Below are 27,026 nucleotides of genomic sequence, written 5' to 3' on the forward strand. Positions count from 1 at the left end.
TTCTTTTCAATTTTATTAATATGACTCTTTTGTGATATCTAAATACATTAAGAAGAGTCTCTAAGCATCAAATTGTCTAATACAAAAGAAGTGTTTCTAGGATCTTTCATCGCTAAACTTATGTTAGAGATTTTCTTGGTTTCACATAACTAACATATATCATAGTTAACTAAGTAAAATAAATTCGATACAATAAACTTGGAATAAATCCACACTTCTCCTTAAAATTATCTCAAAACAAAATGAGACAATTGTTTTATGTGAATTTGTAGTAACAATTAATAGAGAGAAAAATTTCTTAACTCGTAAATGAATTTCATGACTTTGCAAACCAACGACTTTGTATCTATTGACACAAGTTTTCTTTGGTTGCACCATATTGTATCATCAATGTTGTCGTTAAGAAACACCGAATTTATGGGTGGGCATGGTTTGGTTTGAAATGAAAACTGAACCGAACCAAACTGAACTGTTTACTAAATTCAAAATAACCAAATCAACCAAATTGTTTGTATTTCGAACCGAGCCAGATTGTTATTATTTGTACCATTGAAAAAAAATATATATAAAAAAAACAAACAAAATAGAATTTCAAAAGTTTTAAAACCGAACTGAACTGCTTTGAACCAAACTAAACTGTTCTGAACCAAACTATTTTGAACTAAACTGAACCGAACTGTTAAAAATGTTCGATTTTTTTTTCGGCTCGGTTCATCTGTTCAATTCAGTTTTTTTTTTCCCCACTCCTAGTTGCTAATAGCCTTTTCAATCTTGTACACAAGGCAACTAACGGTTTTGTTGCGTTAGGCTTCAATACAATTGTTTTTAAGAGCAACATACGAAGAAAAAAAATCTATGAAAAAACATTGATTAATATAAAAGCAACACAAAAAATGAACAATTGTTTTTAATACATTTTTTTTTTGAAGGAATTGTTTTTAATACATGTGAAGGTTCGATTTACATCTTAAATGAACTGTTTGATATTATTTGGTGAATAAAAAATAAATTATTTTGTACTAAAATAAAAAGAACTGTGTTGCCTTTCGAGCCATGTACAGAGAGATTAGTAAAAGAGTTCACAATTATATATGAGAACTCAGAATTCCATAAGCAGCAAGTTATGGATAGCAGGCAGGGAATTGGTAATGGAAAAAATTCGGTGGCAACATCCGGACATAGGATGGGTTCGTTTAAATACGTATACGTATGAAGCTTTTAGAAGGAATAGTGTCGCACATTGTGGAAGAGTCTTGTGAGTGTTAGAATATATCATCACTCTTTTTGAAATGGTTGGTGTGCGCATTGCCTTTGTAGCAAAATTATGAGACTTAGAGTTGGCTCGATAGTGTGGATAGCATGAAATGGAGTTTCTCGTTGATCAGGGCCGGGCCTTAGAGTGTGCAAAGAGTTCAGAGCTGGACCTTCCCAATGTATGGGCGTAAAAAAAAATTATAGCACAGTAGTACTACCCTGCTAAAAAAATAAATTTCCTTATCATCACTCGATTGGACTTTCCTTTTTTTTATTCCCCGATTTGATTTGATTTGATTTCCGTATTTTGTTGTCTTGTTTTAGGCCTATTAGAATTAGGTCATCTTGCTTTTGGTGTTAGGTGGATGTTTTTTTGGAGGCTGGTTTGAGATTCCTCATGTATACGGTAGTGATTTCATCTTTGAGTGTATCACATATATACGGAACCTTGTATTTATTACGGACCTCTTTTCACTTACAAAGTCGAGCCTCCGAATTTATAAGAATGACTCTGATGTTGATTTAAGAGTAGTTGTGTTCAAGGATTAGGTTGGGTTTGTTTACAAATATTAGAAGGTTGTTGGACTTATGTTTGTCATACTTTTAAAGATCCTCTTGTAAATAAAAATTTGTTTAATTAGAACAAAAATAACTGCTAATAATATAATTATTTTCCTTTCAATTATTTCCCTTCTTGCTCTAAATGTCTAAATAAAAATTATGAAATCATGGATACCTTTGACATGTGGTGGCATAAACACATATATTGAAAAGACTAAAACGGATTTTAAGATGCATTTTTTTATTTATAAATCATAATATTTTAGTAAAACTACTAATTAATGTTTAAATTTAATTTTTTATATACTTTAGAAAACAAAATCATTTATTAAATTGATGTAATCTTCTCATTTAATATTTCATTTTAAATTGATAATAAATTCAATCAATTTAATTTATGTAGAAATAATATTTATTTCAAATAAAAGTTATTTTATTTTATGAAAATAGTAGAGTATGACTTTTTTTACTCAATATTTTATTTTGAGAAACAATTTATCTTAGTGGTCTTACTCTTACCCTTGAGTCAACCCTAACTTTTTAATAATGTAAATAATATTTTGACATCTAAATTTTGATGTAAAAAATGGTGTTCTTTAATTTAAATATGTATTTCTAAATACATGTAAGTTGTAGAGGAAAAAAAAAAAGCAAAATATATATAAACATGCACGTATGGTCTTTGGTATTATGCTTCTGGTGTTTAAACAAGTTATGGTAGCATTGTTTATTTTGTTTTTACTCTTAGAATAATCTACAAATTTTTTTTTTAAAAGAACTACGATGTTTATTTTATTTTTCAAGTTAGTTGAATTTAGTTTTTTTACTCTAAGATCAATCTTTGTATTGTTCATCAATAAAAAAAAGTCTATCTAAAAAAAACATAACATTATCATTTTTTGTTGTTGAATGACAAAATGAAAAATATATTTTGTTAGTTTTTTCTCTTGTGAGACTTTCAACTTCAACGCTTTAACCATTCTTTTATATCATTTGAGTTACCTAACTTTTCATTGATATATGCAAAAAAATATTTCAAAATGTATTTTCTTAATTATAGTATAGTTTATATCTCTCTTTTTTTTTTTTTTTTTTAACGGTGGTATAGTTTATATCTATTTTTTTGGGGGTATAGTTTATATCTTTTTGTATAAACTTTTTTTTTTCTTCCGGAAAATCAAAATCAAATTCAAAAAAGAAGAAGCATGAACATGGAAGACAAGTATCCCACAAGTACTATTCCTCAAAAAAAAAAAAAAAAAAGTATCCACGAGTACTACTTTCTCAATCAAATAAAAAAAACCCAAAAATCACAATGTGTCTCACACAGATAAACGTCACAATCAATGTACATCACCCTCTCACTGTCTCTCCTCCAGCTAGCTGCCTAGCTCCAAACCGAATCTTCCATCTTTCATTCCATGTGCTCAAACAACACATCCCACAAGACATTACCACCTTAGCAATTTAGCATATACTTAAACCCTCCATTAAGCTTTCTCTTTAACTAAACCACTCTTAAACCAAATCCACCTTCAATTAACAACTCCCCCAGCAAACATCCACTTTTTTTTTTTTTAATAAACTCGGTATCCGACCTAAGAAACGACTCTAAGATACTTCAACTCAAGATATAATGTCTGTAGCATGTGGAGCCGAGTGTGTTCTAGTCCTCGGCTGTGCCCGTTGGCTCTGGAAACGCTGCACATACATCGGCGCCGACGACAGTGCCACATGGCCACCGGCCACTGCCGTTGAATTCGAACCAGTGCCACGTGTCTGCCGTATCATCCTAGCAATCTACGAACCCGATCTCCGCAACCCAAAACTTGCCATACCCGCTAACGGCTACCGTTTAAACCCCGATTGGGTAATCAAGCGCGTGACTTACGAAGAAACTGAAGGTCACGCGCCGCCGTATATAATCTACGTCGATCACGATCACCGTGAGATTGTAATGGCCGTGCGTGGTTTGAATTTAGCTAAAGAAAGTGATTATAAGCTTTTGTTGGATAATAAACTTGGGATGCAGAGATTTGATGGTGGGTATGTTCATCATGGGTTGTTGAAATCTGCGGTTTGGTTGTTGAATAGAGAATCTGAGACGTTGAAGAAGTTGTGGGTGGAGAATGGTGAAGAGTATGGGATGGTTTTTGCTGGACATTCATTGGGTTCTGGTGTTGTTTCTTTGTTGAGTATTCTTGTTGTGAATCATAGGGAACAATTGGGTGGGATTGGTAAAGAGAAGATTAGGTGTTATGCTCTTGCTCCTGCTAGGTGTATGTCACTTAATTTGGCTGTTAAATATGCTCATGTCATTCATTCCATTGTGTTGCAGGTTAGTTAGCTTCTTCGAAATCTGTTTAAGCTCGATTGATTTGACTTATTTGAGTTTATTTACTGGCATGAACAGTTATTAGATTGTTTGAGAGAGTTTATGAAAACAATTTATGACATGTCCATCAGATTATTTACATAAGGATTCCGAGATAGGTTATGAAAACGGTTTATAGCTTATTTGAAAACAAATTGATTTTATTTTATGTTTTGCTATAGAAATTGCTTGTAAGGTTGGATGAGATATGATTAGAAATGACAACATTAGAGAGAGAGTTGTCGTAACGCTTATAGTAAAAAAGATGGTAGAAAATAGGTTTTAGATGGTTTGGGCATGTAGAGAGAAGATCTATAGATTTCATAATTAGGAGAGTAGATGAGAGGGAGGATAGTCAGATCTCAGATCACCGGAGGCAGAGGAGCTAGAAAAGCTATTAAGAAAGATTTAGAGATTAATGAGTTGGATTCAAATATAGTTTATGATAGAACATTATGATGTAATTTGATCCATGTAGCTGACCCCACTTAGTGGGATACGGCTTGGTTCTTGTTGTTGTATAGAAATTGCTTATACATAAGTAGTTATGTGATAAGCGTTTATGCTATAAGTGCTTAATCTGTTTATCCAAACATGACCCTTGTTGATTACTGTTACTATGCTACTTGACATTTAGCTAGTATTGATATCGTTGGTTGTATGTTTTGTTGTGTTGTCTGACTCAGTTTATTTTAGTTTACTTAGTTATTACATTTTGGGTGTATGGTGGCGATCCTAATCTAGAGTCTCAACCATATTATTTTGGATTTGGATTCCACGCAGTAACTGTGTCATACAGTAATTGATCTTGGTTGTCAGATCTCAAATTAATGGTAAAGGTGATCTGATGATAAATTCCTAATGTGATGTAAGCCTTCTGATCTCAAATTATTGTCTGAGATTGATTACTGCGTGATGTTACTGCAATGAATCTGAATCCCTTACTGCAGTTGGATTCTCTGCAACCTCTATTGCCTTTATAGCAAATCATAATTGTTGATTAATTTAGGAGCTGGAAGATTAACGCTTTCATTTGCTAGATTAATTCAATGCCTTAGATTTTGTTAGAGGAGATGTAAGGGCTGGAGAGAATCCGAATAAGGTAGAAGAAGCTACATACAAATGTAGAACTGATACATGTATCAATGGGTTTGGATTCTCTGCAAGAGCTGTACCATGCAGAACGCTGCAAAGTTGTTGTGTCTAAGAGTGAGATCCCTTAGATCCAATGGTTTTGCAGTATGTTACACTATGCAGCCGTTTGTGTGTAAACTTATGTGTATATAGATGTTTGTGACATTTTTATTCTATCTCTTTTGTCTATGGAAGAATGTAGATGACTTGATGGAGTCTGTCTTTTGACTCATCAAACTGCTTGTAGTTATTATTACCAATCTTATGTGGAGTGATAAAAAATGTCCATTTATTAATTTTATTCGGTTATTTATTGGTGCAGGATGATTTCTTGCCAAGAACGGCCACGCCATTAGAAGATATATTCAAATCAATATTTTGGTTAGTAGTGCTTCCCTTCTTGTGATGAAGGCATTGGGCTTCAACTTAAGTGTGTGTGTAATTTATTCTTGATTTTCTTATGTTTGCTATTGAGCATAGCAAAATGCGATAATGGTCTCTTAAACCAGGTGTTGATGATTTAAACAGCTTGCCCTGCTTATTATTCTTGGTTTGCTTGAGGGACACCTTCATACCTGAGGATCGGAAACTAAGAGATCCAAGGAGACTTTACGCACCTGGACGAATGTACCATATTGTCGAACGAAAATTTTGCAGGTATTGACTTGCAAACATTTTTTTTTCTGATACTAAAACAAATATTTTGGGATACTTGCACTGTCTTGTTTACTCGGTCTTGTGTGAATTGTAGTTGCGTTTATGTGAAACCTAGGAATAAATGCAAGTTAGGAGAAATTTAGAGTTACATTCTAAGAGTTGGATGAATGTATTTGACTCTTTAAGAGTGGGACAATTAACGTCCACTTCGTTATATTCATGAATGGAAGCTGCTGTCCTATTCTTTAAGTAGGAATACTTGCGAAAAGTTGAAGCATCCCATGTTTTGGGTGATCATATAGTTGATACAAACCATGTTGTAGAGAGTGGTGGTGTGTGTGTGATCATTTGATGTTTGAGATGCGAGCGTTATCATTTCTTGTAACTATTGAATGAGAGTATTTTAGAGTGATACACATATTGGGTTGGGTTACGATTGTTTCTTGTAAAAACATTTGTTGAGGAATTTCCGTGGATGTAGGTAAAAGGTTCTGAACCACGTAAATTTTTGTATTTTTTTATTCTCTTTGCCGTGGGATCTGGGAAGGGGAATTTACAAGCTCTGGAATTCAGAACTCCAAAAATAACATCCCGAAAACCTTTTGAATCAGAGCAGAGAAGCTAGAAGTAAAGCAGTAGGTTGTTTTAGAGCTTAAATAGAGTTGTTCACCAAAGATCCTTGGGTGGATGAGTTAATCATTGGCTTGTGCGGTTTTCCCCAATAGTTATATGTGGCATTAGGGGTGTACATGGGTTGGGTAAAACCAGAAAACCCATTCAAACCGGTCCGGATCGACCCAATTTGACGGTTTGGGTTGGGTAAATTGCAAAACCAGTTAAAAAATGCGGGTAATGGTTTTACCCGGACCCAATCCACATATACCAGACAACTTGCAAAAAAAGAAGCTAGTAAAAGCCAATAAATTTACAAGTCCATCCCAATTTTTTCAAATCAAACCCTATCATTTTTGTAATTAAAATTCAGGCTCTTGATGAGATCTGACTTGCAATGATGCATTTAGGCTTCTGAACCTTGTTATTTTGTGAGCCATAACCTACACGGGATAACTCTGGTGCTAAATGACTTGCTCAATATAGTTTGGGTGAAAGCATGGTTCATGAAATTATACCTTTCTTGATATGATTGGGGAATAATGTTACCTTTCCTTCCAAGTTCCAAGTGTATTAAATAAAAAGAACTCGATATTTCACTATTTGTAGCATCTTTTGTGAACCGCATAAAAGAACAATATCCAATATTACGTACATGGCCTTAGAAATGTTCATTTAGTGCGACAGAGGAATCATACATATGCAATGCTAATACCGCTGTCATTCCTTGCTGCTTGGTGAAACACAACAGATGTGGGAGATATCCTCCTGAAGTGAGGACTGCTATTCCTGTTGATGGAAGATTTGAGCATATCGTCTTGTCCTGCAACTCAACATCAGATCATGGAATTATTTGGATCGAAAGGGAGGCAGAGAAAGCCTTACAAGTAAGTAAATTATCTTGTAAAAATATTTACTATTTGCTATATTTTAACAACATTGTTCGTTGAAGTTGGAGACTCCTTGTTATTTAAAATAACAATGAATCAAAATTTCGGAGCACTGGCACTTCAAATTGGAGGTGTTCATTGTTCGACACCAACACGATACTGGCACAGATGGTTACATCCGATCACTTCCATTCTTATAATTTTTTTACTGGTTTCTAGGGTGTCAATATCAGTGTTGTGTTCGGTGTCAATGTCTATTAGTGTTTCATATATCAAACTGTTGTTGGAATCCTCTTTATTAACCTTTTTTCGCATTTGATGAATTTCTGATTTGTCATCGTGTGCCCGTTTAGTTAATGAAGGATCAGGACAGCTCCAAAACCATGACAGTCCCACCAACGTTACAAAAATTTGAGAGATTGAAGACGATAGAAAAAGAACATAAAGATGCTTTAGAAAGGGCTGTTAGCTTAAATGTACCTCATGCAGTGGACACCGTTGAGAAAGAACCATCAGAAGATAATGAAGGTGAGGCAGCATCCGGCAGTAGTGGTGACAAAGAAGCCGCCTCAAGTAGTGAATCGAAACCAAGTGGTGGAAAATTAAACTGGGAAGAAGTTGTTGAAAAGCTCTTGGAGAATGAAAAAGGAGATAAACATATTGAAGAGGATACAAATGTCCAACATTGACTTGTTTAGGTTTAAATATCAACACACATAGATGTATTTGGTTCTTTTGTCTTATAGGCATTATAGGCATTCTTGAGATTTTAAATTTAGATGTGAAAAGATGTACATTTGTTTGAAAAACAACATTCGAGAGGGAAAAACTACAAACAATTAGGAGAGGTGCTATTCCGATCGGTTGTGATATTATTTTCGTTGTATAGTTGTGAAATTAACATGAATTGATAAATTGTTTTCATGTTATGAAAGGACCTAATTAATTTTCAGTTGTGGATGTTACTAATCAATGCAAGGCATTACCTTGAATGGCAGATGATTTTCTGATTCACAAAGTTTGTATATATGAAAAAGAAGTTAATACTACTGAGGGATTCTATATATAAAGGGGATTCCGAAGAACAATTGCAGTCTTGAATTATAGCTTATTTGGAACACCAAACCATTCTGAAGAATGCAGCTGATCATTAACGTGTAAAGTAAAAACCTGCTATAAACTATCAGCTCTGCAACAGTGTTTAAATTTTGGCCATAATGTGTTATTCATAATTAGCAAACCAACCCCTTTGAACAACTTTCTTGAGATCCGGTTCCTAAGCCAAGTATTCTCAACGAAATGTACGAGTTTGAGGCAAGTGACTACTACATGATGACCTTTATTTTGGGAATGTTCTTACTATAGATTAGTCGATAACACAATAAATAAGAAAACCAATTGATTTGGAATAAATATAACAAAATCCCTGACCAAAAAAAAAATATATAACAAAATCAACTCATTTTGAAATGAAATATAAACAAAATTATCTCAAGTGTTAACAACTTCTCTCCTATTATCTCATACCCATCCATCATACGTCGTTCTAACATCTAAGCTTCTCACAACATTGGCCTTTATATTAGCCAATCTAAAAAAATTCACATTTTACTGCCTATCGACTTGATATACAGGGTTAACAATTACTCCAATATGGTGTTAATCTTTGTTCTCATCCCTCTCATTATTGGAGTACAATTACTCACTATAAAAGGGTTGAGTTCAACGTCAACGGTTTGAGTGGATATATATTGAAAAAATCAAAATAAAAAATACCAAAACTCTCCACTTGATTATCGTTTCGACCTGTGTACAAAGGTTAAAGTACTCTCGAAGTTACAGTTCTGCCTGGTTTACCATCCCAAGTGTGGATGGAGCAGCATATAGAGCTCTGCCTAGAGGTTCTGACTGGTTCACCATTACCAACTACCTTAGTGAGCTGTAATGTCCCTGTTGTCGAGATGGTAACGGCATCACAATGAAAGCATCAAGGCTCAAGTAGAATGTAGTTCATACTTCATATCACAGCTTCTTTTCTTTGTGGCCAGCAACTACAGAAGTAGGTGGGTGGATAAACACACTTCTTAAGTCTTCAAATTGTTTCATCTAACCAACTACTAAGCCTTGAAGAAACTACAGCTTAATTCTACCTCTAGCTGAGTTTCACAGCCAATAATTCATTACCAAAGGTAGCAATTTATGCGCCAAATCAGTGAAGACTGGCTAAAAGTTCTACCAATACCTTTGAAAAAACAAGTTCTACCAAAAATGAAGTAAAATAATTGGCAAAAACAACTTCAATTCATATAAACTGGCAGGCTTCAAAATCAACCAACTTAATCATTCAGCCCCTAACAAGATTTCAACGCGGTTCAAAAAGGATAAAATTTATCAGCACAGCGAAGTGAAATATTCAAGGTAAAGCCAATGACAAAAAGCTTCTGTACAAGCAAGCCAATAGCATATTTTGACTAAAAGTACTAATTAAACTTGCTGATTCCGAGATCATGTTTGCATAGCCTCTGCGTGATAGGTCTCCAGTTCCTTGTCAAGCTGCTCAGCTGACTTCTCAACTCCATCCTTTCTTCCACGACCTCGACCTCCACCCCTGCCAGGACGGCCTCGACCACGTCCACGCATGCTCCCGCTCCCACCCCTTGAGCCACCACGACGCCCCCAACTGTAAAAATAACAATGAGAGGTCATCAGCAAGCAACTTCATTGAGGAAAAAAAATGCCCATTCTAAGCAGATGACAATTCATTAATTTCACCATTCAAAACATTTAAAGAAAGAATGCATGTACAAACATTTTAATATATGCCAACCTAATTGGGAAATTTTCTATAGAGGTCAAACAATAGTCTAGTTTCTACCAGTCATTTTACTTCTACAGTTGCAGGCCATCATAATCATAATCAAATGCATACGACATAAACAAATGCATGTAAACATTTTACAATGAATTAGAATCAAAAGGATAAACATCATTTAAAACAATATCCTGCCTTTTCAACATATTATTTTTACGCCACTAAAAATGATTATAGTGTACAATTCTTCGTACAGATTTCTATGTCCACAGTTACTCTAATGAAACATTAGTCTGAAAAGCAAGACCACAATAAAAAGCATTTCATCTGAAAGTAAATTAAGACATCCGTGAATATTATCCAAAATGTTTGACCTAAATCTTCATATAAATATGACATAGCACCATTATAAGTTAAATTTACAAATTTCACTAAAAATAATAAACAAAAAAATACACCACTACTGATCTCAAAAACTTACCCTGCACCACGATTCAGCATGGCAGGACCTCCACCTCGACCACCTCTAGGCCTGGAACACCCCATACAAAAAAAGAAAATAAGTGATTGAAGACTTCCAACAGAACTTTGAACAATTAGAGGAAAAATATATCTGACACTTGCTGCCTGTTATGATCTAGTAGTTTAGATATGGACATCAATTTTCACCATTCACAAAATAATATTTACTCCCTTGGGTCTTGAATAATATAAATTTTTGAGCAAATACAGTTCAACTTTTGCTTAAAAAATTGACCACAGGGAGTTCCAAGTGATGAGCAGATGTATAGGGATTGACAGAATCATATCAAACAAAAGTCGTATCGCTTAAATTGAGCAACTTACGTCATTACAACAGTCCTCTTCCTCTGTCCATTCATTGCAGAGACATTCATTGAAGAGACATTCACCCGTGCAGTCACAGGCAATGCTGAATTTGTTCCAACAATCTCAATCTTCATGGGCTTTCCATCCAAAAGCACATTGTTGTATCGTTTCAGAGCAGCAAATGCATCACTTCTTCTATTGTAGACAACTTCAGCTGAACCCTGTTACATGGTGTAACATTTATGCTTAATAAAACATGACAACAACATAGTTGAAAAGCTCAAAAGTATAAAACACAACTGTTAACACTACTACTTTACAGAACATACATTGTGTACTTAAAGTTGAAGAAAAGACAACAGCTAAAAAAATACAACTTCCCAAAACATTTACAGACTGTTTGGTGACCCTTAATTTCAACATGAACGACAAAATAGCAATTACTGAATCATTTACAGCTTTCTATGGAATCCATTTGGGGGCCTATGATCTGATCTGATACAAAACAATCCCCACCCAACAATTGGAAATTATAACCTAAAATGTGAAAAAGGCTGATCCCGTAGAAGACCTCATAAGAAATTAGTTTTAGGTTATAATTTCCAATTGGGTGCGGATTGTTGATCTCACAGAAGACTTCAAACAGATAAGAAATTAGTTTTAGTTTATAATTTCCAATTGGGTGTGGATTGTTTTGTGATGTGATAAAGACTGATCTCGTAGAAGACCACAAACAGATAAGAAATTAGTTTAATCACAAACACCAAGCAAAACAAAATGACAGGAGTTTAAAATAAAAAAATCCAATACTTACAGTTGGGTGTCCATTTTTGTCATAATGAACCGCATAGCGCTTCAACTCCCCAAGCTCAGAGAAAAGTTCCTGAGTGTCAAATAAAGTTTCAACTGTCAAGAGAACGTCCAGAGAGGTTTGCTAGAAACAGTGACTAAGAACGAAGCATATGATGATAGGACATGATCTATACCCTTATGTCTTCATTGGTCACTCCTCGATCCAAATTGGAAACATACAACTTAGTGTCAGCTTCTACTCCTTGAATTCCTGCAGCTCTAAGGCTATCCTCAAACAAATCACTCTGCCATGCAAGAGTCTTGGGTCTGCGAATAGACTGGCCAAAGCAAACAGAACAGTTCCAGAATGGCAGAAGAACATGTCAGATTATGACCAAAAAAGTTATTTACTTCTTCAAGATTTATCAGAACAATATCCCCAGATTAAAACAATAACAATATTAATGAAGTAGATCCAGTCAAACATCAGTGTTCTATGTTAAAGATGGCAAATTGGAGTAAGAATTCAACCCACTGCATTTAAACCGGTGTAATGTTACAAGTCAGAGCTCCAGTGCTGATAGTAAGCGAAAAGCTCCATCTCAAAACACCATGAAACAGGGAAGTAACTGAATTCTTGCACCGCACAACCATATACAGCAAGAAGATCCAATAAAACAAAGGTCCGCACACACCAGCCAAAGATTTAAAGTCACCTCATCTTAATGAAACAATTAGAATGGTATTGTCATTTTAACCCCACTTTTAATTATATGATTTTTGTGCTACTTGTAATAGCTCCATTTTGAAAATCACCTAATGAAGCTCCTTCAGAAAATATGCTAGGATTCACCAAAGAATCCTGCATACATCAGAGATCTGTAGCAAAGCCCCCAAAAACAAAAGCAAACAACTCATAGATGCAAATAAATTGTGACACTATGAAACTATGCAAAATGGTTGAGCATGAGCTTCTCCACGGAACTAATAATAAAAGTAGTTCCTCTTGCTTTTGAGTTTCTATCACGGAACTAATAATAAAAGTAGTTCCTGTTGCTTTTGAGTTTTCTATAATACTGAATCATCTCAATAATGGATATAGGGCAATTTATACTATTATCAGAATCTCAAGAACATGTATAAGCATCCACGATTTTTGAGCTTGCCTTGGCAATAGCATAAGATGACGCGCGAGTGTTGACATTAAGTGGGCCTCTACGAACAGCACCAGTTCTTCCACCATTACTAGTCCTTCTACCATTAACAGCACCTGTCCTCCTTCCACCTCCTAGAGTCCCACTTCCACGGCCAGAAAGGGCTTTGCCACGTCCTCTGCCCCTGCCTCTGTTACTTCTGCTCTTAATTCTATCATCAAGGGAAATATCCAAGGAAGAAGCCATTGCACTTGCAATAAAACAGGTCAAATTCCTTCAAGAAATTTTAGTAATGTAACCCTGCAAAATTAACAATTTAATCAGCTATCTGTACATGAATACCCAATATTCATACAAGACCACTAGAATTTAATCATTCCGGAACTTAAATAATAAAAACATAGCAAGTTTATGACTTGTTCATACAAACCCACTCTAGATAGAGGAACTTGAACAAATTCCGACAAAACAGTTTTAATAAAATATAATATGATGTACCGGTCATTACGTAACCATTATCCCCGCGGATTAACAATTGAAAAATCTAACAAAACTTAAATCCACGTCGGACATAACGATCCAATTAGGCATTATTAAACTGTCAGCACCAAAATCTAATTAGCCATCCCCAGTTTAACACCCCACAACAAAATTCCAAAATCGCAATTTTTCAAACAGAAACACCAGATCCAAACTCAAAATCCACATAGCCCAGGTATAACTAATCAAAATCAATCATCTCTTATGTAATAAAATTGATAACTATAGAAAACCAATATTGAAACGCATAAACCTTCAAATAAATAACCAAAGCTCTTATTTTCAACAATTTTCAGCAATTAACAACCAGATAATATGATTCAAAACATTAGAAACATCAGATCAGATGATTTTCGCAACCGCCCCCAAATCAGATCCATAATTCGACACTATTCACAAATCACATAATCGAAAATTTGAAATTAAAACCCTAATGTACCAGCATCGATTCACGATCTCTTACCTCAAGCACAACCAAAAACCCATCGAAATCTCAATTTGAAAGAAGGAAAAAAACAGATAAAAAAAATTCAATACCTGATGGAGATGATAGAAAAAATCTCAATTTGGGGGTAAAAGCTTGATGAAGGAGACGAAGACACGAAAATTAGGGTTTCAAATTGATGAAGGTTTTAGGGTTTCGGATGAGAGAAAATTTAGATTTGGATTCTCAGAAAGAAAGTGCGTTTTGTGTCAATTTAAAGTGATATAAGGGCTTTCATGTCTTTCTACTTTTTTCCAAACCGCGTACAGCTACCGTCATGGATGGATGGGAGATATTCTTGTTCCAATCTATATATCCTCACATTTCATGTCTATTTTATTGTCAAAAAAAAAAAAAAAGTCTATTTTATTTAATAAAAATTTAAAAAGATATGTATGATAGTATTGAGATGTATATAATTCTTTAAGCGTGGGTTTGGTTGTACGAAAAAAACTGATATTGTGAATGAACATTGTGGTGTTAAGAAATTCTGATATGTAGTTTATGGTTCATTGTGATTTCCTATCGTGATTTTGGTATTTTTTTGTTTGGCTGATCATTCCGTTGACTTCTTGCATTCATGCCTCCATTTGATTGCCGCTTGGGGATGGAGTTGTAGATATGTTAGTGTTAGCGGATCTTAGGTTTGGAGGCTTGAGACAAAATGGAGCTCTACTTGGCAAGTTTTTGTGGAAATTGATGGCATTGGTATCAGGTATTAACGTTGACGATGAGAAAATGTGTCTTATAACTACTTTAAACATGGTAATCTACGTATGATCATGAATATTAGTAATGAGATGTATAACTCATTAAATGCGTGTTAGATTGTACGGTGGACAACTATTGTTGTCAATCAGATCCTTCACATCTGCAATAGTCTGTGTACTCATGATATCATTTATTGTATGACCAAGTCATACACCACATGTGTATTTTTATTTCGTTATTGGAAAGAATGATATCAAAAAATTTGCACCTACCTTCTCATAAAATTTTAGCTATGAACCCCTGAATTAATTTCTTTGCACCGAATGATGAACCCACTCACATTTGCTATTAGTTCAATGGTTCCCTGACATTCTTACTCTAACCCATTAGCATTTTTAAAAGCTATGCACTTCAATTTCATTTGCAATTGCCAATGAATTGTAGTGTCACATTGTTATTGATATATTATATTCCATTTTTTTAATGGTGTATCAAATTAAATAATGGTAACATTGATAATTTACTCCCACCATCCCTATATTTAAGCACCTTTTGCATTTTCTCACTTATTGAGAAATGTTGTTAGTGTAATTAATGTGTCTATTTTGTGTGTTAATATTATCAAATTATCTTTTGTTTGTATGTGTATCAAATTTGACATTTCATATTTCAAGACAAGTTAGTATTAACTAGGGTATGTTTAGGAAAAATAATAGGGTCTTGTTAACGAGTGCCCCCGGGACACTCTTTAAACATTCTAAAATAAGTAATTATTCTTTAAAAATGTGACAGTTTTCAATTTCCAATGCACTTTATTACACAAACTTTCATAAAGACGATAAATAACATTCTTCTTAAAAAAATGGTTATTAAAGAGGGTAAAAACGATAAATAAGAAGCAAAAATTACAATTATTTTTAGTGTTAACCCTTTGACTCATAGGGAAGGAGACTCTAGTGATCTGATGTTCGGTCATGAGATAAATAAAGTCTAATAAAAAATCGTGTTTCATATATAATCGAACTTGGATTCTTTCAAATGGTTCGTTCTTGTATAAACACATTAACCATTTGAGTTTAATTACTTGGCTAAAAAAAAGTATATATATATATATATATATATATATATTAATTGCGTTAAAATTTTTGCACCCTCTAATCCAGGGTCCTGGATATGCCACTGATAGAGAATATGGCCAATATTTGAAAAGTGCATTTGGTCAATCTTTCGCTCTTCCCGTTGTAGAATATCCAAAAAGTCATACACATGTTATGCTCACACCTGTATATTTTTGGCATAATTGGGTTAAGAGATCGTGTATTGTGGATTTTTACGTTGGATTATAGTTATGTGAATTTTTATATTGGATTTTAGTTTAGATATGATGTTGATGTTGACAAGTTGTGTGATGTTGGGATTTTGTCTCGGATGTAAAAAAAAAACTTATTTGGTTTATGCATTTTCAATTTTGGAATATAGTTATGTGGGGAATCTTAGGTCTTGGTGATGAGTGGTTAAAAATACATATTTGGCTCATGATATTAGTTCTTGTATGAACAAGTCATACACTTCTGCATTTTCGATTTTCGAAAGCTCTAAATTCACAGTAGCAGTTGTCGATAGTGCAACCAAACACATACTTAGTGACTTATATGTCTCACTACTAGTATTCGTGATCATAAATAGATTTTCGTGCTTGAAGTACTTATTAGATATAACCTCCCATCGTTAACCTTAGTACCTGATATGAATGCCACCAATTTCCATAAAAACTTGCCAACAAGAGCTACATTTTGTCCCATGCTTCCAAACTTAGCCTGTGTTTAAAAAAATAAAAATACCAAAATCAGGATAAAAGATCACAATGAATCAAAAGTTACGCATTAGAATTTCTAAAAAAATCAGTGTTTAAAAGCTCTAATTTCACGGTAGCAGTTGTCCCCTCCACAGCCAAACACACTATTAATGAGTTATGCATCTCATTTATTAAAGTAACCTAAAATATCAAGTCTAAAATCAATTCAATCATACATTGAAATATTTATTTTTTTAGTTTTTATAAACTAAATAAATAAACATGAAATCTGAGGATATAGATAGGAATGATGATAACTGCTCTCATCCATCCACGACGATACTAAATAGTAGTTTAGAATAATTTTCTCGATGTACACAGTTTGGCCAAAAAGACATGAAAGCCCTTGCGTAACTTTAAATTGACATAAACCCTAATTTTCTTTTTGTGATTCCAAACCAAATCCAAATGTTATCTTAGCCAAAACCCTAAAATCCATTTCTCTTAGCATCGAACCCCTAATTTTCGATCCATGATCATAAATCGAGATGAGAGTAGGTTAGGGTTTTCAGTTTCAAATTTCATATTATGTGATTTGTAAAATGGATCTGATTGGTGGCGGTTGCGATGATACTCTGATATATGTTCTAGATTATTATATGCTTGTTAATTGTTGAAAATTTGATGAATATTAATTATGTGAAGTTTTTGTGTTGCAATATTGGATTTTTATTGTTTTTTTTTGAAAGAATATTGACTTTCTATTGTTATATTATCAATGTTCATACAAAAGAGATAATAAATTGTGGATTTTTAAGTTGGAATATAGTTGTGTGAATTTTTAAGTTGGATTTTAGTTTGGATCTCGTGTTTCTATTAACACATTGTATGATATTAGAACTTTTTCTCGTGTGTAAAAAGTACCTATTTGACTCATGAATTTTGGATTTTGGAATATAATTATGTGGGTGTTAGCTGCTATTTTCACTAGCCTCATTTAATGTGGTCAATATTAGTTGACTTTTACTCTTGCATGAATCAAAGTTTTTTTCTTCAAACGAAGGAGTTCGACGAGATGTAGGACTTAGGGCTCGTTTGGATTAACTTATTTTAGAGCTTATATAAAACAGCTTATGTAAATAAATAAGTTTTTATGTATTATTTATAATTTTTTAAGGTAGTTTATGAAAAAACAGTTTATGAAGATACAATTTTCGTTAGTGAGAGCTTATAAATTAAAATATAAACTTATTTATTTACATAAGCTATTTTTCATAAGCTCAAAATAAGCCCAAACCAAACGGGGCCTTAGTGTAAAGGATCTTGAAGCATTGAAGTTCGACAAGAAACGGAGCAAGAGGCGAAGCTGCCGAAATCAAGCAATGACCTTAGAAGTGGGAAGATTCGAACTTCTAAAGAGAAACGGTTTCCTCAATGGAGAACGTGGGCGACAAGCAGTTGTCTACATGGAAGGAGTGCTGATTGTGGGATTAGTTTCTTTTCATTTATTTCCTATGTATAAAAATAGTTTTCCATAGGGAAAATGGGTCGCAAATCGCCTATATATAATTCTAAGAACACTCGAAGTACCGACACAAGAGAAAAGAGTCATAAATAATGTATGTAAAGGATTTGTCGAACCACCTTTATTTTTAATACACTTGCATTTACACTTTTTTCTTTTCTTTAAGTTTATGCAATTTAAACTTAATATTTTAAAACCTGTCAAAAGACGCCACACGGACTCGTCCCGTTCGTTAAGCAAACTACGAACTCAATGAACACACAACAAGAAAATGCACAACATGTTTTAGGATATTTGGTTTGGTCCTGCTTGTTATAATCAAAAGCAGTCAGTATTTGTTTACCAAAAACACCGGTAAACAAATTGGCACGACCAACAGGATCCTGTTTGTGCATCTTTTTCAAAATTATCTTCAAAACCTTGGAAAGTAATTAACCACCATTGTAGTTATTTTAAAACCTTGGAAAGAAATTTCCATTGTAGTCCTTTTCAAAACCTTGGGAAGAAATTTCCATTGTAGTTTTCAAAAACCTTAGGGAGAAATCCAATTGTGCATTTTTAACTAAACGATTGGAAGAGATTGCCATAATCTTCCAAAAAATTTCAAAACTTTTTCAAAGAAATTTTAAAACCTTTCTTGTGGAAACGCTCTTTCTGAAGATTAGCAACTATTTTCAGTAAAAAATTTCCTAAGGAAAATCCGCATCTTTCTGCATTCATTACAAAGTGGTAAAACTTTGAATAAAATCACTAAATCTGTCAATATCGGTTCTTCTATGTCATCACAATTATCGCAATCCTCTTCACAAGCACAAATCACACAAACATCCACCCCTGCAGTGGATGCAAGTGTACCAAGACCTTGGGGGCAACCATGGCCCTGCCGGTTTCGATGGAAATGAGAGTAACCGCTCCAACTGTAACCACCCAAATGACACAACCAGAAATGGGGACCATCGTGCAACCACTTACTGCTGGTGTACCCGTGTCTACAAGTGTCCCTACTTTTCCTAACCCTCAAGTGAGGACTATATTTGATGACAGGGTCATAAATACTTGCAAGGATCAACCATACGGTATGTCAACTTCAATGATGGCAAAGTTGCATAATATTCTTGCATTTACAGAACATGCAAATCCATTTACATCGTTTAATACACATAGTCCTTCAAGTTTTAGCGTTTTTTGCATAAGCGCTCTACCAGCCTTAACTGCAGAGTCTATGATGTTGTTTAGGCAACAAATGGATGAGAGCAATCATGGGGATGGTTAATTTGTTGACACAACAATTTGGTACGGTGTTTATCCCTTATATACAAACCACAAATCAGGGTTAACAAGCATTAGCCACTCAAATTGGGGAAATAACATATTTCTTCACCCCTCCACGAATTGTCTATCAAGAGATCCCTCAAATCCAAAATATCCCTCAAGCCCAAACCTATGCAAATTGTCGAACCCACTGTTCAAAGACAACAACCCGTTCGTCGACCTCAACCAGTCGAACCAATGGTACAAGCACAACCAGAGGTAATTTTGGTAGGTAGAAAACGAAGTTGTTAGAAACGTCCAACAACAAAATTTCGGAGCACAAAATAATATAGCAACTTTATTTGAAAATATCATGGCTCGGAATGATATAAATGTAGGTTTACATAGACCAAATTTTGTATCTCTTTTGTCAAAATATGTTCTACAAACTGAACTTCCTATGGGTTATAAGATTCCTAAGTTCACAACTTTTGCTGGTGACACTAGCGAATCTACTATCAAACACATAACACGTTATTTAACGGAAGCATGAGATATTGCAAATAATGAGAATTTGAGATTAAAGTTTTTTCCAAATTCTCTAACAAAGAATGTCTTTACGTGGTTTACCACGCTTGCACCGCATTCCATTCAACATTGGACTCAATTAGAGAGGATATTTCATGAACAATTTTACATGGGCCAATCTAGGATACGTCTAAAGGAGTTAGCAAGTGTGAGAAGACATTCGACTAAATTTGTCGAAGATTATTTGAATAGATTTAGATTGTTAAAGGCAACGTGTTTTACTCAAGTGTCTGAACGTGAGTTAGTCGAAATGGCCGCTGGTGGCCTAGATTATTCCATTAGGAAGAAATTTGACATTCAATACTTGAGAGACATGGCCCAACTGGACGACAGAGTTCGACAGGTCGAAAGACTGAAGGCTGAGAAAGCTAGAACTCACAAGTTCAGAAGGGAAAAGGTTGTTTATGTAGAGACAAATGAAAGCGACCAAGATTTCGACATAGCCTATGAAAATGTCAAAAACAGCGAAATAAACTTTGCTGAATTAAAACCAGGGCCTCCTTATACATGTAAAGTAATAAGGCCATCCGATGGGAAGAATCCTGTCGAAACACAAAATGATTGATACACTCCAAAAACTTACATGTTCAATGTAACCAAATGCGATGAGATTTTTGATCTCTTAGAAATCACATAATAGAAATTTTAAATAAAAAACCCTAATATACTCGCATCTATTCACGATTTCCTACCCCAATCACAACAAAACAAACTCATCGATTCACGATCTCTTACCCCAATCAAAACAAAAAAAACCCTCGAAAACTCAATTTGAAAAGAGAAAAATAAAAACAGATATAAAAAAATCAATACCTGGTGGAGATGATAGAAAAAATCTCAATTTGGGGGTAAGGTCTTGATGAAGAAGACGAATCACGAAAATTAGGGTTTCAAATCACAGAGGGTTTTAGGGTTTCAGATGAGAGAGCATTTAGATTTGGATTCTCATAAAGAAAAGAAGCGTTTTGTGTCAATTTAAAGAGATGCAAGGGCTTTCATGTCTTTCTGCTTTTTTTCCAAACCGCGTACAACTACCGTCATGGATGGATGAGAGATATTCTTGTTCCTATCTATATATCCTCACATTCCATGTCTATTTTATTTATTTTAATTTTATTTTTATAAAAACTAAAAAAGATATTTCAATGTATGATAATATAATTGAATTGATTTTAGACTTGATATTTTAAGATAAATTAGTATTGAGATGTATAATTCTTTAAGCGTGGGTTTGGTTGTACGAAAACAACTGATATTGTGAATGAACATTGTGGTTTTAAGAAGTTATGATGTGTAGTTTATGGTACATTGAGATTTCCTATCGTGATTTTGGTATTTTTCTGTTCGGCTGATCATTCCGTTGACATCTTGTATTCACGCCTCCATTTGATAGTGGATCTTAGGTTCGGAGGCTTGAGACAAAATGTAACACTACTTGGAAAGTTTTTGTGGAAATTGATGGCATTGGTATCAGGTATTAACGTTGACGATGAGAAATTATGTCTTATAAGTTCTTTAAACATGGTAATCTATGAATGATCATGACTATTAGTAATGAGATGTATAACACATTAAATGCGTGTTAGATTGTACGGTGGACAACTACTTTTGTCAATCATATCCTTCACATATGCAATACTCTTTGTACTCATGATATCATTTATTGTATGACCAAGTCATACACCACATGTGTATTTTTTTCGTTATTGGAAAGAAGCGATAGAGAATATAGCCAATCTTTAAAAAGTGCATTTGACTAATCTTTCGCTCTTCCCCTCATAGAATATCCAAAAAGTCATATACATGTTGGATAAGTTTATAATTGTAGGTTTTATATCTTTCTTTCACTTTATGTCCAATAAAACAAGGAAATAGAATATATGGGGATGTAGCTCAAATGGTAGAGCGCTCGCTTTGCATGCGAGAGGCACGGGGTTCGATCCCCCGCATCTCCAAAGGAATTCAATATTTTAATTTTTTTTTCTTTTCACTTTCACTTTCACTTTCTCTTATACTAATAACTAAAAAAATCCCCTTATTTCCTACTTTATTCTTTCCTTCAAATTTCTTTCTTTACCAAACTCAACCTAAAAGAAAATTTTAAAAAATAAAACTTATAATAATAAGTAATTTTACCGCCGTTCCGATTACGTACAAGTAAAAAAACAACAACATAATCTTAATCTTTATCTTTATTATACTAAACGTGATTGTGCTGGTTTAACCCTAATCTTACCCTTTTCTGGTTGGCTTAATTATTATTATACTAGACTTAAGACCCGTGCGTCGCACAGGTCATTTCGACTAATATATAAGAATAAGTAATGGTAAAAAAAATCCTAAAATAAATAAAAGATGAAGAGTATTATACATTTTACTTACGCAAGTTCAAAAAATAAAGTAGGAGATGACATGAAATTGTTTAGTTGAAACAAACGAATATTAAAAAATAAAAATTAGACAACGACATTGATCTAAAATTCTATTTCCAATCATTCACATATCAAAATTACAATTGGTTCTCTTCATTGTAATCATCTAAACTTAATTAAAAAATTTGCAAGTGCAAATAGAATCGACATTATACAAATTGGTCACTACTTGATTCCAAAAACCTATGTTACATAAAAACCACTCATACCTAAATAACAATAATAAACCTTCAAAACAAAAATCAACTATTCTCAAAGGACCCAAAAGAAAGATTTTTAGCCTTCAAAATCACAATTCCTCTTGTTGTATTGTTTGTGTCAAAAGCACCATATGTTGAATAGTAGGCCCATGCACATGACTTTCCTCATAAGACAAAAACACCAATTTTTTTATAGGTTGAAAAAATAAATCAAATATCCTTAACTTTCAATAACACTTAGAAACAAGTGAAACTTTTGCATTATCTCAATCCACAAATAAAATAGAAGACCTTTATATTTGCTTTAGGCACCTTAAGGAATTCTATGAAAATTGTTTTCCTGCAATGAAATGCTAAACACAATGAGCAAAGAAGAAAAATTAACAACAATATTTGGATTGTTTTAGTAGTGAGCTGTTGTTTTTGATTTCAAAAGCATTTGAAAATAACATTTTGATTAAATGGAAATGATAGGAAGAATTTGTTAATAAGAGTGATTTTTTTTTTTTTTTATGTTTATCTGTTTATTGTTGTGTTGGAAACAAAATAGGAGGAACGATTTTTAAAGTTTATCTCTTAATTAAACAGGTTTAATTGAACACGGGGGTAATAACGTAAAATTCATCATAAAATCTAGGTTAAAATTAGGTTAAAAATTAACTTACGGATTAACTTTTATATATAAAGATAAAGATGGCCGTTTAACCATACTCACACCCTTTTTGGTTGTTTATTGGAAAAAATATAAATGTCGAACATGCAAGACTCAAACGGGCGACCTGAATTTAAAAAGACCAACAATTTGCTACTACAATGTCTTCTCCACTTGAGAGATTTATGGGTTCTAAAATATATATTAGTAATAAATTGTTTTGATATGTCATACACCGATGGCTTTTAAAAATCTATCTAATTAATTTGGGAAATATCGTTTTCGGAAGAATGTACATAAGAGATGCACTCCACCAATATAGTTTGAATAGGTTCCTCTGAAATTCAGAAGAATAGAATATATACACTGATAAAGAAGATACTATCTATTCATAAATATATAACCGTGTAAAATAAAAAGAGAACAAGCTATATGGAATTTGAGAGAGAAACTTGCACATCTTCAAGATAGTCCTCTCTTGCATTTTTCACCAACATTAGGGATAATAGCCAGAAGAGAGATGAGTTAAGGCTCAAGAATGCTGCACTACCCATGAGACCTGTCTTGGCAGTAGGGCAGTCAGGCTTAACAGAAGTTCTGATGCTATAGGAATTGGATTTCCAGAGATATTGTTCTGTCACTGTTGGCCAGGGCCGTCCCTGAGAATTCGGAGGCTCGGCTCTGGGAATGAAAAGAGGTCAGTGATAAAATACAAGGTGCCGTATATATGCGGTATATCCAGAGGTGAAAATGACTACCGTATACATGAGGAACCCCCACCTAACACCACAATCAAGAGGAACTAATTTTAATAATCCTAAAAGAGGCACATCCTTGTGAGGGAATGAAATATTTTTTTTTTTATTGGAGGATATATATTATATTGGGTATAAAAAAAAATTGAGGCCCAGCTCGTTTGAGCTGTTTGCACCCCCTCAGGGACGCCCCTGCTGTTGGCCATATTGTCATTACCGCAGCGAATGTCCTGCAAGCCCTGAAATAAATAAGATGAATGAGTGTCTCTTCTTTTAAGCATCTCCTTGAAAAAGTTGTGCAATCCTAACTACAAGTTCAAAATCGTGTACATGTACTCCATCCGGTCAGTCTTATAAGCAGATATTCCATTTGCAAGTTTATTGAATAACTGACGTATCTATCTGAACCATAATATAGTCTAGGTACATAAGTTATTCAATGAATCTTAAAATGAAATATAAGCCGATATTTCATTTTCAAGTTTATTGAATAATTAACGTATCTATCTGAAACTATAATATAGTCTAAATATATAAGTTATTCAATGAACCTTAAAATGAAATATTTACTTATAATAATGACCGGATGAAGTATATAGGAAAAACTGCACGCGCATACATCATTATTAAATACTAATAGTCAATGGAGAAGTTTCAAACTTTAGGGGTAGACTTGGTGAAAAAACTTTATAGGTAGAAACATAGCAATCATAAGAGTGTTGGATTTGAGAACTTACAAAGCCAAGACCAAGAAGATAGTTAAAGTTGTGTATTTCAACAAGGCTGAAGGAGGAACTGATGTACCATTGTATGAATAAAATAGCGATATCAAACCCATGCAAGATGATGCCACGAGAAACCCTAAAGAAGAGTATCCAAATGCCACCGTTGGATCACTTGGATAATTGCACATCATAGCATCTTTTTCTTTTACAATGACTCCCATTGGAGGCTAAAAAAAAAACCCAAAATGTGTTACCAAAATCATATTCCACAGAAATTTGAAGGTAAAACCTTTCTCTAAACATTATAAAATAGTACCTTTTTATTTTCACCAACAATGCCTAGAATAAAAGAAATTACTCCAAACATTATCACAATGAGAGACATCTTTTTCATAGTAAGTGCCATAATGCCGTAGAGAAGATATATATGATATTAGAGTGATATAAACCTATAAAATTGTTGCGTTAAAAATACATGTAACAAGTGTTGTCTATCCCAAGTATTGTAGCAAACTATTTAAAATTATTTATTACTAACAAATTATTGTATTTTTTACGGAAACTAATTAAGTAAATATTAAATAATGAAAAACAGAACAAAAACACAAATTAACAAATCAATGTGAGGCCTAGGATCATGGTTTCATGCTTTTCTTTATTTTAATCCAATTTTTTTTTTTTTGGGTACAATTATTATTAATTTCTTTACTAAAGCTATTAATTAACCTATTTGATCATTCCTGAATAAACTTTTTTTCTTCCTAAAGTAACCCTTAAATTTGTCATGCAAAGAGTTTAAATTCAAGAAAAGCATAAAACACAAAAGAGTTTAACACTAAAATTAGGTTAATCATTCAAATTTATAGTCTCACATATATATAGGCTCACCAATTAATTGCTTTACAATTGCTGATCGATTATGAGATTATTAACATGCAAATGGTGATAGATCTTAATCATGTGATAAAATCAATATGACAAAATCAATTGAAATAAGAAAAAATTCAAATAATAAAACTAGAGCCTAAATCTAAGATCTGGGAAAACCCTAGAAGACATCTTAGTGTGGCAGTGTGGCTATATATGATAAACAAAATTAAATCAAGAATAATAGTCTTCATCAAAATAAAGTAGAACCATAAAAACCCTAAAAGAGAATGGATACTTACTCCAAAACTTGGGACACACTATACCCCCAAACAAAGTCTCCTTTGTTGTTTCCAAAAGAAGTCGATTATGTCTCTATTCTCTCTATCGCTCTGCTGCTTCCCTTTTACGGTATGATTACCATCACTTGCCTTTTTATAGTATATCTATTCATAGGATTTAGTGTTGGTGTCAACAACAACAAAAAAGATTCAATGCTATATAGGGTCGGAATAAAAAAAAATTCTAACAAACTCTTCTTTATTCAGAAAGGGTGGGCAATAAACTTTAATAAAATAAAATAAAAACAAACTCTCGATAAATCCAAGGCCAAAGCCATATAAATTATTTTGATTTTGATAATATTTTGCACTTTTCAGTAACAAAGAAATCATGAATTCTTCCCAGGCAATCCTGCACCGTCTTCGACCTCTCTCACCGGTGAACTACACCTTCGAAGTTCAAGCAATGAGCGTCGATAAACTTCCCTTTGGGTTGACATTGAAGGTCAAGCAATGAGCGTCCAAACTAATTTCCCCACACGATAAACTCTCAAATCACGTCAATGAACTTGTTCAGGGAAACATCGAAGGTGAGACACATGTCCTCGCAGCTTCCATGACTATGGAAGAGGTTTTTAGAGGAACAGAAGAGTTTAAACAAGAAGTATTCAAGAAAGTTCAACACAAACTGAATCAATTCGAGTTATTGATTTACAATGTGAATGTCAAACAATTGGTTGAGAGGATGAATGCTTTTACTGCTTAGGCTTTGTTTGCGAGTTTAGAGGGGAAGAGAGGGGAGGGTTTTGAGAAAAAAAGGAAGGAGCAAGTGGAAGAAATAGAGGACATTAGGAGGGGAGGGCTTTGATGGTTAATTTTTCTTCATAATACAAAACCCTCCTCATTTGGGAAACTCAAAAGTTGTATTGCAGGAGGGTTTTGAGGGGTTTAGGAGGGTTTATATGAATTCTTCAAATTTAATATATGTTGTTATAATATTTTTAATATTAAAAATATATGAATCATAAGCATTAGTTTATCATTTTCTAAAAAATTACTCTTTGAGAAAAATGTGAAAAATTTCTCATTTTTCCTCTATTTCTCACCCCTAAAGCCCTCCCTTCCTCTTCCCTCCAAACTCCCAAACAAAGC

The 27,026-nt window shown here is 33.7% G+C and overlaps 2 protein-coding genes and 1 non-coding gene across 4 annotated transcripts; 2 read left to right on the plus strand and 1 right to left on the minus strand.

The window, feature by feature from the left end:
* Positions 1-3,122: 3,122 nt before the first annotated feature.
* Positions 3,123-8,434, plus strand: LOC11406652 (uncharacterized). The gene is made up of 5 exons (XM_003600670.4): positions 3,123-4,153; positions 5,646-5,704; positions 5,852-5,980; positions 7,344-7,479; positions 7,836-8,434. The coding sequence occupies exons 1-5, from the start codon at positions 3,452-3,454 to the stop codon at positions 8,169-8,171; spliced, it is 1,362 nt and encodes a 453-aa protein (XP_003600718.2). The 5' UTR covers positions 3,123-3,451; the 3' UTR covers positions 8,172-8,434.
* Positions 8,435-9,761: 1,327 nt separating this feature from the next.
* On the minus strand, positions 9,762-20,837 carry LOC11406653 (THO complex subunit 4D). 2 transcript variants are annotated; one of them, XM_039831387.1, is made up of 7 exons: positions 20,776-20,837; positions 13,081-13,368; positions 12,109-12,252; positions 11,937-12,005; positions 11,141-11,343; positions 10,776-10,826; positions 9,762-10,162 (listed from the first exon to the last, which is right to left on the minus strand). In XM_039831387.1, exons 2-7 carry the CDS (start codon positions 13,312-13,314, stop codon positions 9,988-9,990), a joined length of 876 nt encoding a protein of 291 aa, XP_039687321.1. In that variant the 5' UTR covers positions 13,315-13,368; positions 20,776-20,837; the 3' UTR covers positions 9,762-9,987. The 2 variants fall into 2 exon arrangements, with proteins under 2 accessions (XP_039687321.1, XP_003600719.1); XM_003600671.3 differs by lacking the exon at positions 20,776-20,837 and adding an exon at positions 14,146-14,373.
* A 1,007-nt stretch (positions 20,838-21,844) lies between these two features.
* On the plus strand, positions 21,845-21,917 carry TRNAA-UGC (transfer RNA alanine (anticodon UGC)). Its single transcript has one exon. It is a non-coding gene; the product is annotated as a tRNA-Ala (tRNA).
* Positions 21,918-27,026: the final 5,109 nt, after the last annotated feature.

The sequence above is a fragment of the Medicago truncatula genome, chromosome 3 (assembly GCF_003473485.1).
Source record: "Medicago truncatula cultivar Jemalong A17 chromosome 3, MtrunA17r5.0-ANR, whole genome shotgun sequence".
Taxonomy (NCBI): domain Eukaryota; kingdom Viridiplantae; phylum Streptophyta; class Magnoliopsida; order Fabales; family Fabaceae; genus Medicago; species Medicago truncatula.